General features: G+C 51.6%; 1 protein-coding gene across 2 annotated transcripts; it reads right to left on the bottom strand.

Annotated features, from left to right (window-relative positions):
• Positions 1-2,878: 2,878 nt before the first annotated feature.
• On the bottom strand, positions 2,879-10,259 carry P2RX1 (purinergic receptor P2X 1). 2 transcript variants are annotated; one of them, XM_015880902.2, is made up of 13 exons: positions 10,046-10,259; positions 8,075-8,222; positions 7,573-7,644; positions 7,254-7,323; positions 6,830-6,926; positions 6,516-6,596; positions 5,472-5,613; positions 4,881-5,011; positions 4,625-4,715; positions 4,259-4,324; positions 3,769-3,861; positions 3,412-3,459; positions 2,879-3,300 (listed from the first exon to the last, which is right to left on the bottom strand). In XM_015880902.2, exons 1-12 carry the CDS (start codon positions 10,186-10,188, stop codon positions 3,415-3,417), a joined length of 1,179 nt encoding a protein of 392 aa, XP_015736388.1. In that variant the 5' UTR covers positions 10,189-10,259; the 3' UTR covers positions 2,879-3,300; positions 3,412-3,414. The 2 variants fall into 2 exon arrangements, with proteins under 2 accessions (XP_015736388.1, XP_032304300.1); XM_032448409.1 differs by having other exon boundaries at positions 2,879-3,243; positions 10,046-10,215.
• Between the last annotated feature and the right edge of the window lie 2,759 nt (positions 10,260-13,018).

Raw genomic sequence — 13,018 nt, 5'->3', positions numbered from 1 at the left:
AAAACACAGTGTTTTGGGCTATATAACTCCCCTGAGTAGCGGAGGTCTGATGCTTGTTTCACAAACAGACGCTGTGGGGATCAGAGTCATTCGGGATCCCATGTTGGAGGAGAGCATCAATCCCAACCTGCTGGCTGTGAGGGGACAGTGTGAAGGATGGGCTGAGCAAGCAGTGTGGCTGTGGGCTTGGTTGTTAATGAATTCTTGCATCCAGCAAAGTGAGCCCTATGAAACCTAGAAAGGATCAGCAGAAAGAATAGCTGGAGGAGAACGTTCTCCATGAATCAGAAACATTGGGGCATAGAGGAACTCTTGGGTATGGTTAAATTACCCGGCCTTTCCAGGCCACATTTGGTCTCTGCTGAGGATAGTGAAGCCACTATGGAGAAGCATCCTTGTAGCAGTTCTGGGTCCAGAAGTGGCTTATGTCTGTGTTCATGGTGCCATGCCCTCTGAGGAAGGCATCAGTTCCAGGATCACACTGAAGAAATGCTCTCATTCCCTCAGAGCTTTGGGTTTGTCTTTGCACCGAGGCAGGGCTGGTTGCCTGTGGAGCAGGCGGCTTGAGGACACCACGTCCCTGGCTTCACACCAACTCAAACAAAGGCAAGGAGAAATCAGTTCAAATCCTGGCACCATCTCTGCTGTTCATCATCAATTCTCATTGTAATTCAGCTAGATGCACAAAAAAAGGCCTGTGCAGCAATGGAACCCATCTCATCTCTGTGGTCTGTAGCACAGGTCCCTGCATGCACAGTTATGCAGCTGGGTTTCATATCCCTGGCATCCTGCTCTGAAAGATCCAAATGTATAAAGATAAAAGCCCCGTTTCACAGGGACATCCAGTTTAACCAGCAGGGTCTTGCTCATACAGGTACAGCTTAGTTTCTCTTCAGCAAGGAAACATTCCGCTTCCAGTTCTTTTTGCCATAACTGCTGCCAATAAATGTTTTCAGGGGGTTCAGAAATCATTTGGGCTGCTTCACTTTAGACTTTGACATGCCCAGAAGATGACTGAGAAGTGCTGGGGATTGTCCCCTAAAGACCTGATTCCTTTAAAATCAGTTGCTGTAATGAAACAGTGACACCTGAAAACAGTTTTAGAGTTGAAGCCATCTTTTCTTTAAGAGCAGCTTGGGTCACAACACTCTGTGATGCCATAGAACAGAGCAGGGCTGTGCTTGGTACTGCCAGCTGGAGTGATCTCGGTTCACCACCACTGAGGAGCTGCTCGATTGACTTCATGGCTGCTATATTCAGAATCCACTTGGCCACTTTTGACTTTTATGCTTTCTAAAATTAGCCAATAAAGCAATTAGAAATAGATAACAGAAGGAGAGGGTACTTCACCAATGAAAGGGAAAGAAAATAGCATGGCATCATTTGGAGCTGGCAGCAGTGAAAATGAGCTGTACCAACCTACTGCCACTGAGAGTTATGACTGCAGGCACAGCTGCAGATGTCTAACGTGGTAATGGCAGAGAGGGACCTTTCCCCACGCAGTACAATCTGGCCTGAGAATGTGTTAAGACAGGAGGAAATAAAACCTTCATTGAGTGCTGGGAGGACATGAATGTTGCTGTCAATCCTCTGTCAGCCAGTGGATATATCCAACTGAAAACTTCCATGTCAAGAGAGGAAGGGAATGGGTATAAGCAGAAAATTCCAAGCTGGAAGACTGGGTTAGATACCAAAGGGAACTCACTGTGCCAAAGAAGGAATGAACGGGACTAGCAAATGAGTGCAGACAGGCAGCTTGTGTTGCTGGAGGAATTAAAATTGCACCATGTGGTCCTGCGGGAGTGACTGGGGAGTGAATGAAAAGCTGAGGCTTCCCCAAAGACTGCGTGTCTTAAAATGCGAGCAGGGAGATGGAAATAAACCCTCCTGTGATTTCTAAAGTAGTTCTGAGACTATTAGGGATCCCGGCTCAGAGGCTGTGAATGGGATCTTTTACAAAGAGCATTTTCCTAATTTCCTATTCTGTGTTTAATCATTCCGAGGTAAGATTTGAGGTTTAACATTACAAGTGCTTGACAGATTAAGGAGGCAGAAACAATCCCCTGCTCGAGTAGCAGCTCTGCCTGCAGACTGACCTCGTGTTAGTGGGTGCAAAGGTTAACCCGAGCACTCCTGTTCTGCTGACTCTCATCTTCAGCAGCTGAATCTTGCCAGGCAGGGCTGAGCTGCGGTCTGCCAGTCCCCTCTGCTGGCTGCGGCGTGCTGAGGGCTGTGCTGCACTGCACATTGCATGATGCCAGCATGAGGATTAACAGCCCTGAGCTCAGCCCCATCTCTGCTCCACCACTACAAGCACCTGGCGACTCTCTTATAGGTCAGCAGCAGGAGAAAGAGTACCAAAAAAGGGGAACCAACTGGGTAATCTTAAGAAGAAACTTCAAAACCAAGGCATTCTTCTTGGAGCAGATAAGCTCTGCGCTGGGAATGTACTAGATGGGATATCACAGCCATGAGCTCAGCAGCCCTCTGCTGCACCCCACATTGCTGGCAGATCTGTAGTGTGGACAGGGATTGCTCAGGGTGGTTTTGCAGCTGGGTGCAAGGAGCTGAGGACGGCAGCAGCAGCACCAGCAGGGCTGGCACTGGGCAGCAGCTCCTGATGGCTCCCAGCCAGCCAGCTTGTCTGAGACGGAAACCCCAGTGAAAAGGCTGATAACAACCCATGTTTGTGGCCAGAGGCCCAGTGGCCCTGCATGGGAGGGCAGAGCCCAGGGGAGTCCGCACCAAGTCCAACACGGAGGCTCCGTGCTCTAACACACTTCGCAGCATTGCTCTGCGTGCACAAACTCCCTGGTGCCAAGAAGCAGTGCACACCCTTTGCCCTGCCTAGGGCAAGCATGGGCACTGCAAAAAGATGTAGTAGAAAAACTAAAGGTTTATTATTATTATTATTTTTAATAAAATACATTCTTACAAAATAACTCTCTCTCCCATGCTGAGGGACTGAGCATGGCTCTGACTGGCTCTCCTTCCACCCCTTCTCCTCCATCTGCATCTGCTCAAGGCTGCAGGGGCCTGGGATGCAGGACACCTCAGCACGGGTCCAGCACCCCACACAAGGCTGGTGGAGGGTCCCGTGGGTGCCTCAGTGAGAGCAGGTCCCCTGTGGCCCATGCAGGTGCCACCTGCTCCAGTGTCCCAGCAAGCCCCGTGCCCAGAATTCCTGTGAGTCGACATCGGATGCTGCTCCTGCAGCCTTGAGGCTGGTGATGGGGATGACGACTGTATTTTGGAAGAGGAGGAGGAAGAGGTTGCGGGTCTGTCGGGCAGTGTGGAATGCTGGAGAGAAAGGGGCACAATGGTTTTGGGTGTCCTGTCCCCACAGCTGTTTTCCTTCCCAGGGCTACCCCTGAGACCCACCACCCCCTGACCGGGGGAAACCCTGCTCACCTCTCACGGTGATTTGTCCAGCTCCTTCTCTTTCTTCGTTGACTTTGACTAAGAGTTAAACAAGAGAAAATGGTGATGCTTTTACAGAGCTCCCTGCAAAGGCACATGCAGTTGGAGAGCACCAATTCCTAACACCCAGCATGTGAGATGAATTTGAGGGGATCTGCTTTCACATCCTATGAATGGACACGGAACACTCCATGGTCATGGGGATGTTCTCAGAAAGTGATTTGAGAACATCATTTTGGAAAGGATACAGGGGCTCTGGGTTCTCACCCTCTCAGGACAGTGCCTGGATGCTCCTGGATGCACACACCCTCACTCACCCGCCCAAGGGAGGGACATGCCAGTACTCACAGGCTCCTGTTCTGCGTACTTGAACTTCTTCTGCTTGTAGTAGTCCCGTCCTTGGAGAAAATGCAGCAGGAGCAGGTCACACAGGACAGAGGCCTTGAAGCAAATCATAGGCAGGGTTGGGGCTGCCTTCCAGCTCACCCTGCCTGCTATGCTTCCAACCCAGTTTGCCCTATGAACTGGGGTCATTTCTTGGTGCTGAAGAGCACACAGCCTCCAAAAGCCAGTTTAGAACATTTAGGACAAAGCAGTTTAAGCCATCAGAAATTAAGTGCTTCCCATTTAGGTAAACGTGGCACCCACACCCTTAGGATCATGTAGAAGTTTTTGTGTCATGCATCAAGATTAAGATCCCAGGATGCTCTGTAGGATGGCGCTCCCCACAGCAGGAATGGTGGGCACGGGGTCACACCTCCTTCCCCTTTGCCCACCCCCTGACAATCACAGCCAAGGGTAATGAAGCTACACGAGGGCTGGAAACATCCAAACTTACCACTCCAAAAATACCAATCCCAGAGCCAATTGTGGTCATGGTGGGGATGATGTCAAATTTGCCCGCCTGCATAAAACGAGACAGAAGTGTTGTCATGTGACAATGGGTTCACAAGGAAAGGATGTGACAGCTCCAGGTAGGGCTTGGCTAAAGAACCTTGCAGGAATTCCAACTGCAGAGCTCACCACTGCTCAGAGAAACAAGGACTGAGTAATGTTTTTAAGCACGTTGGTCAGAAAAAGAATATGATTGGTTTGGGTTCTGGCACATAAATTGAAATTATTTTGCTTCCTATATTTGTAACTAAATGAAAAAGGGACACCCTTTAAATGCTGCCAGTGGGAGCACCACAAGGAAAGCCCTTACCTTGCCGTTCACCAGGATGTCAAATCGGATCCCAAACACCTTGTACAGCGTCCTCTTTTCTATCCCATCTTCTCTGTAGTATTTGGCATATCTGTCCCATTAGATGGGGAGTGTTAATGGTTCATTTGGGTGCCTACAACCCCCTGCATCCCCAGGGCACTGGGACATGGGGCAAGATCTTCTGCCATCCATTGGGTGCTGTGGGATCCCCAAAACCATCACCTCCAGCTTTTGCCTGTAGGAGGAATGCCCTCACCTGAAATTGAAGCCTGGTGAAACGTTAGTGTTGTCATTGTACAGGCCGTGGAACTGGTAAATAGGTTTGCAGTACCGGATAGGCCAGTCGAGGTCACAGTTCCAGTCGATGGTGATGCCCACCACACCGCCCTGCAGCCAAGAGAGCGGTCACTGAGGCTGCACTTATGACCAAGTCCATACCCTCTTGTTCCTGATCATCATGCGAAGCCCAAGGAATGATTTAGTGGATGCTCAAGGCAGGGGGGTTTTAGCACTAGATGATCTTTGTCATTTCCAACCCAAGCCACCCAATGACGCTGATTCTACGAGTAGATCTGCAAAAGAGTGCTCTATGGCCCCTATGGAACAGCCTGTCCTTGCCTGATGTCGCCCATGAGCTTTGCCTCTAGTTTAATCTCACTGCATCAAAGCATTGCGTTTCATGGCTTACATTTAAATTTAAATTAGAAAAGGGCTACGTCCAAAGAGCTTCATCATCTATAAGGGATTTAATTCAGGCTCTTCTGTGCAGCCCTGGGAAAAGCACATCCCTTGTCCCAGTGACACCAGACCCCGTGGGTACAGGGGACAGCAGCAGAATCTTCCTTACCTTCACAGCCAACACACTGAAATTTTGACCTGATTCCCTCACGATATATCCCAGGTTGAACATAGGGCACAAGGAGTCAGTGACTTTGTGGTACGTGCACTTCTTCAGGTACTGCGTGGTGATGCTCTCCACTAAGTTCCGCCTGGGAATGACAGAAGAGCAAAAGGGAGTCTGAAGATCTGAATCATTTTAATGGCAATGGAGGTGTCTGGTCCCACACGTTGCTCCAGCTCATAGATAACATGTTCCACAGCATCCATAGCAATTCTTTGCCATCTCCTCTAGAAGGGATGACAATGCCTTGCATGCTGCTCAGCTCTGCCCTTTGTCCCCAGAATAGCCTTTCCATGAAGCCTCCTGATCCAGCTGGTTTCATAAGCGTCACGCTTTGCTCAGCCCCATCCCATCACTTCTGCTCAGCACTTAATTAGTGGCAATGATCAAAGACAGGAAGTCCCTTCATGACCCCAGCTGGCTGTGGCTGCCCTCGCTTCCCAGAATCTTCTGTCCCCTGCTATGTCCCTATCGTGCAACCCCAGTCACTCTCCCTACAGAGTGGGGATATTACTGGCTTAGTGAGGAATTTCCTAAGCTCAGCACAATTAGCTTCTCCTAATTTGCTCCAAATCAGATACGTGATTGGTAGCATCATAAATCCCTTTACATGTGTGCTGGCGTGTGTCTGACCCCACATCCTGCTGCTCTGCATTTTTGAGGCAGCAGGCTTGTCCTGGCTGCTCACACTGCACTGCCTCATGCAATGTTTTACTGCTTTCTTATGGGGAAAAGCAGGGAGAAGGAAGGGAAGGGGAGAAGGGAACAGAAAGAGATTAATTCCACCCTTTCCTACAGCCACCAGCCAAACTGGGACAGATGTGAAAGGGAAAAGTTCATCTCCACCAGCTCGTCTATATGGATGTTGCAGTCAGACCATCGTGAGCAGGTTGGTGGGGGATGCCATCCTTCCTCTATGCAGGCAGATGCACCCATGGCTTCCACTTAGGGCCATGGCCAAACAGAAGTCTTCCCCCAGACCAGCCTCACCTGGACACCTTGAACTTGGGGAAGGTGATGCTGTTCTTGATGAAAAGGGTGAAGTTCTCCACTTCTGGCAACAGGGCAGGGCTGAAAAACACAAGTGTAGGCACATGTCCACGGCAAGGGGGAAAAGGACTCTGTGTGTGCTGGGAGGTGCTTCATGGTGGTCCATGGAGATGAGAGATGGAGCTCATGGCAGAGCAGAGTGATGCTGTGAGGGCAGAGAGAACAGAGCAGGGCCACAGGGCCATGCACAGAGCCCAGGATTGCTCTGCTGACCCCAGCAGGGTGGGAAATAGTGCAGCAGCATCTCCGCTTACTTGGGGATGTAGTAGTCCACTTCAGCAGGGCACCAGCCGAAGATTTCACAGGTCTTCACTGTAGTGTTGAAATCAATGCATTTGCCTGTCATGATTCCTGTGGGATAGAGATAGCTGTTCACTTCCCTGAACACTGGGAAACTCAGCTTAATACTGGAATTCATGGGGTCTGGCTCGAGTTCCAGCTCTGCCAGAGATGTCCAGAGCACCACATACTCAGTTCTTTGTGGCCTCTTTACAAAAAGCACAATTAATAGTGTCCAATTATCTGCTAGAAAGCCATCAGTTTGGCTAGTCAATTGCCTTGGCTAGTTTTGTAAGGAAGGGTTTTTGCAGCTCAGACATCACTTGGAAGAGGAAAGCAGGACCAGCCCCAGTGGGATCCTCTCCGGGGATGCTGCACCACAGCAGCAGGTGACTGTACCTTGCCCCTGGCGGCTGTAAGTCCCCTTACTGCAGTCGCTGTCCTGCCTGCAGAAACCAGCATCTGGCAGCTGTTTGGAGAAAGGCACTGAGCATTGTGTCCCAGCCTCATATCCGTGCTTTCTGTCTGTTTGTCCCATCCTGGGGACAGAACTCATTCATACACCTCTTCCCAGCCAAGGGCATCCAAAGTAAGCAGGGAAAAGACAAAGATTTTTATTTTTCAGCTCCTTGCTGTCAGAATTACTTGCCCAGTGTCACCACCACAAACCCCCCAAGTTACAGAGGCTGTGACCACTGAAGGAAGCAGGTGTGTTTACCTCAGGGCAGGTTCCTTGTTTCTGTCCAAGGGTGATAATGAAGTTGGTCATCACCACAAAAGAACTGTCCCCCTGCAGAGACACAGCCAAGGAGCTGATGAGTGGCAATGTATTTTGGCAGTTCCTTTATAGAGGAACCTGTCCTGCTGGCACAGGAGACACTAAAACCACCAGGGCCTGGCTGGGCTTGTGGCTTCTTCCTCCACAAATATGGGTTCTCCTTGGGGTACTATGGTGTCACCAGCCCCAGAGATGATACAGGACCATTTCTTCCAAAGGTGCTGGTCTGAGGTATTGTAGGAGCTTTGATCCTTGGTTAAGTGACATCAAGCATGCCCTGTCAATGCTGGTGGGCCCCAGGCACGGGATGCTCCCAGGTGTGCTATGTGGGCAGGGTGTTATTGTGGGACCCTCCTGCTTTTCACTATGGAAAGCCCACGTGTTGCATGAGGAAATTCCTGGTTGGGGTGACAATAGTTCCCAGCCCCTCCTGACCCCTTACCTGGGGTGGGAAGACATAATCCACCACATCCCAGATGCGTGGACCCAAGGTGCTCTCGTTGGTCATCGTCAGGCCCTTGAGTTTCACTGACACAGAGCTGATGACGGTGTCCTGTGTCTGGTAGCCCTTCTCATAGAGGAAAACCCACCTGTATGGGGAAAGGCAACTGGGTGAGGATGGCAGCGTGGGCACGTGAGGCACCTTTGGACAGGACAGGATGAGGGACATCATGGGGGATGAGGGCAGATGCTACAGGCACATTTCTGTGGCCCAGGTACCATCACCAGGGGGGGATATTTCCCAAATTTCCTCTTGCTGGAGCTCAAGGCATATGCTATAGCTGCAGGACTCTACTCTTGCCTCAGGCTCATTGAATTTGGGATGTGCAATGCACTTTGTGGCTGCAGGCACACAAAGGCAGATGGAGCAGGATTTGTAGGCATTTGGGACCTAAGTCTACAGTGGGTCTGTAGCAAAGGCTGCAGGATGCCTGCATCTCCCAGCTGGTGGCTGGGGCCAGCTCCTGGCACTTTTTAACCCAGGGCATAAACAAGCTGCCACTGGATTCGCTCTGACTCGGGGAGACTATAAACACGGGCAGGCGACCATTCTGGGTAGCATTCCCGGCACTAAAAAAGGAGCGGTCTGGTTTTCGTCCCCGCCTGGAGCTCTTCCCTGCATCTGCCGGCCCTTCTGGGGACATCATGAGGATGATGCTTTCCGGTGTGCCCTGAGAGAAGAGAGCAGCACCCAAGGATGGAAGCAGAAATCACGCACTGCTGAAGAACTCTCATTTTACACCCTAAACTGTACAGGGCTGTTCAGTTTATGTTGGGCATCTTCTCCTAGCTGTGGGCTGGGCAGCCCTACATTTGCCTCCATCCTGCATGCATCCATGCCAGTATCCTCCTCTGTCCCTGGGCATCACTTCCCCCACTGTTGGCATTCTGTTTTCTCCCTGCTGCCCGGCCCACTTTTAGCTGAGTTACTTAAGCTGTGGTTCCTTAGGAAATCCTGCGGCGACCAACCGCCCCTTCATGTTCACCATTTGCCTGCAGTTTGGGCTGAGGTCCTGGTGATTCAGGCAGGAGTGAATTGGGGTTCCACCCCACAAAGGGCTGCCCTGGGCTGCTCCTCTCAAATTCCAGGTACAGTGGGGAGAGACCACAGTGGGCACTGCTGCTCACAGGGCGCTCTGATCTTACTCTGAGCTCCATGTCCAATAGACACTCACTTTCCCCTCAGTTCTTTCTCTACTTTTCCCGCTGTGCCATGCCTCCCCTGTCTATACAAACCTCTCACAAGGATTATTCCTGGACACAGATGCTGCTTTCCAGCCTGTTAGTGCACAGCACTGATTCCTGCATTATTCCCAACTCTTGTGCTTCGTAACACTGCACCTTGTGCTGGCAAATCCCCATTACAGGAAGGATCCTGATGGTTGGAGCCAGCCCCGAGCAGCCTTACCAGGCCAGGGGCACCTGAGAATGTGTGTCCCCACTTAATTCTAGTCCACCTGCCCCTTCTGCACCCTGTTTTTAAGCTGCCCTTTGGCTGCCTCCTACAAGCAAAAGAAAACAGGGCCCTGGAGTGTGGCCTCCAGCAGCCAGGGAGGGCACAGGGAAATTTATGGACCTGTCTGCAGCCACTTGGGGCTCACAAATCACCACGCTGGCCCCAGCTGCTTCTCATTTCATACTAAGGAAAATAAAAATAACAACAGATTCTCAGGCCAGCAGCCAGCAGCTGGAGCAGAGCAGAGGGCGGCTCAGTGAGCGCCGGGGCTGGGCAGGGATCGTGGCTCTGAGCCGCTGTGATGGGAATGATGTGGGGAGCAGCCCCACAGCATGGAGTGACCACAACATGGGAATGCGATGCTGACACCATTAACCCCCCCATGCTGGAATACAGGGGCGATGGGAACCTCCTTCCTCTCTCGTTCCTATTTCTCATTTAGGAAAGCAAGCTCACCCTATGATGTACGCCAGGACGACGAGCTGGATCATCCGGAAGGTCAGTCCCACCTTCTTGTTCCGCACCAGCACCATGCGGGGGGTGTCATACTCGAAGAGGAATGAGGAGATCCTGTCCATGCATCGCTGCTCCATGGTCATGCCCGGGCTGTGCTGCTGGCCCCAGTGCTTGCCACCGCCACACAGCTTGGGCTGTGTCTGCCGTCACTCCTCTGTTTGCAGAGGGATTAAAATATAAATAAATAGAATGATAAGGATAAAAAAAAAAATGCTATTGGTGGTGCGTTGTGCTCAGCCGGGCTGTCAGGCTTCCTCTTCTGCACAAAGACGGGTTTTCCTCTTCCTTTAAGTACTGGGCTGGGTGCAGCGGTGCCCTACATGGTGCGGGGGTGGGACGGGTGCTGGAGCCCTCCCTGGGGCCGGGGGGGGGCTCAGGGGCAGCAGGGATCAGAGGCACCCCAGAGTTTAGTGCCAATGGTCCCTGGGGTGGATTTGGGCTGTGGGTCTCCCACTCTTGTCCCTAACCTATATCCCACTCCACATTCCAAAGGCCACCTCTGACCCCATCTCACCATACTAATGGGAGCACAGGAGCCCTAGCCCAGCACTGGGCACTCAGCCACAGGACCCCAGCCTGGCTCCCTTCCACAGCTCAGCTGCCCCACTGGGGATTGGCTGCAACCCAGCATTCACAGGGGCTGAGCTGGGCACTGCGAGGCATCTCCAGCATTTCCTGAGAGGCACGGCTGTTAGCAGGGCTGGTGGGATGCAGGCAGGGATGCTGAAGGCTGGGGCGCCATCATGGGCAGGGGCTGGATCTCCATGTGCTGGCCTGAAATTCAAGGCCTGACACTGCTGCAATGGGCAAAGCACAAAGTGTTGGCTGCAGGACCCCATACCTGCGCTGCATCCCATCAGCCATTCCCTGGGCTGGGGGTTGCTTTGCTGTAGAGTAGGTGGGGGAGGTTTTGGGGTGTTGTCTCCAAAGCTCCCCAGCAATGCCAGCACTCCATGTTGCACCCCTGCCAATACAGGGGACAGCTTCTGGACATACCTGAGGGGCACCAAGATAGGAACGTGGTTCTGCTCTGCCTCTGTGTTGGGGAACCGCTTTGGAAAACACAGAGAAGTTTCCCCTGATGGGTTGGATCTTCCAGAACATTCCTGTTAGCCTCACCCATTGCCCTTTGCTTGGCACTGCGCTGCCGTTGGCTCAGAATGCCGTCACCCCACAAACACAAAGTGAGCGCACTGCAGGAAATGGGGAGCATGCAAGAAACCCAAAGCTACAAAGCCCGAGGCCCAGGAGCAGATGCTCAGTGGCATGACTGCATCCTGACCCCAAGAGACATGAAAGCAGCCACGCAAAGAGCCAAAAGCAATGCAAAGAGCTGATGCTAATCACATAAGATTGAAGGCCGATACCACTATTGAGCGGAGCAGGCAAACCTTATAAGCTGAGATATCTGTCAGGAGAGCAGCAAATAACTTACCGTATGAAACGAGGCCTTTTAGGGAAGGCGCTTCACCCCTGCCAAAGCCATGGGGATAATGAAAATAGGACAGCTAAATTTAACAGCAAAATGACTTGTAAAAGAGTCACTTCCAACCTTCTCCCTGGTACTTGGAGTCAATAAAATGGTTATAACATGGATTTAGCAAAAATAGTTTCCATCGGGAGATAATGGGCACCACCCAGAGCGATGTCCCTTGGAGCCACATTGCAGTGGATATGCAGCACCCATGCACCATGCCTGCAGCACCCAACTGTTGGTCAATCAGCAGCCAAAGCTTGGCTAATGCACCTGGCCCACTGCATGGTGCTCGCGTCTCCCTGGGCTGAACGCTTGCTAAATAACTTTATAGCAGGGAGTGTGATGGCATTGCCAAGCTACCTGTCTCCATAACAATGTGAGGCGGCACCAAACGGTGCCAGCTGGTTGGCATATCTGCGTGCCATCAGCACTGTTTGCTGTGATGCTTCCCCCGGAGATAACCCTGCAGCCTTCCAGATGGTGGCTGTAGGGAAGCACTATGCGTGAGCCTATGAATTAAATTGTGTTTGTATGGGAAGTACCTGCCCCTGGGCTGTGGCTGCCTGCAGATCTTCACTGGGTTCCTGGAGCCATGCTGCTGTGCAGGTGCTGGGATCCCTGTGCCAGACTGGGGCTTCTCTCTGTTAAAGTTCTCTGGTGAACGTGTAGCTGTAAGGGCTAACACAAAGATAATTGGAAAAAAACCAACAGTGGGGACAGAGCATAAAACTGGGCAGAGTTGAGGGCAGTGAGTCCATCAGCTCCATTCTGGGAGTTAAAAAAGCACATAACAGCAAACACTGCACTAACACCCCAATGGTAGCACTTAGGACCAGGCTGCCTAAATGCTGGGTTAGGGTTAAAGTTAGGGCCACACTCCTTGCCTGGCACTGCCAAGTCCTCAGCACCAGTCTCAGTTGCATCCACTGTCCCCATCTGTTCTAAGGGCTGGGATTGACTCAGGAGCATCCTGGCTTCGCTGCTCCTCCTGCCCTGCTCATTGCACGGCCTCTGCTTGGGGCTGCCCAGAGAAAAAAATATATAGTATTTTTAACAGGGACATCTGGGAATGCGAGGGCATCCTCACTTCACAAAGGAACCTGGATCACCAAAGGGTTCAAAGAGTGGGTCTGAAAGCCACCACACGTACCCTCATCCCATAAAGCAAAGCTGGGGTTGGCACTACCCAGGCTTTCCAGGCTCCCAGGCATTGCTTTTCCAAAATATTCTATTGAGGGGGTGCTGGAAATAATAATAGATGAAGTTCATTACACAATCCAGACTCACGCTTGGCAGCTTCCAGCGTGGAGCTCTGAATTTCAGCGCAAAAAATGTGCAGCACGCTGCAAATCTGGGGGCCGGGGGGAGAGAAACACAGTGACAAGTGGGGTGGAAATATGACAGGGGGTGCAAGGGAGAATTGTGCTGGCTGAGGT

This window comes from Coturnix japonica, chromosome 19, assembly GCF_001577835.2.
Source record: "Coturnix japonica isolate 7356 chromosome 19, Coturnix japonica 2.1, whole genome shotgun sequence".
NCBI lineage: Eukaryota > Metazoa > Chordata > Aves > Galliformes > Phasianidae > Coturnix > Coturnix japonica.
The sequence above is the reverse complement of the archived record's forward strand: the minus strand, read 5'-3'. Positions and strand labels throughout refer to the sequence as shown.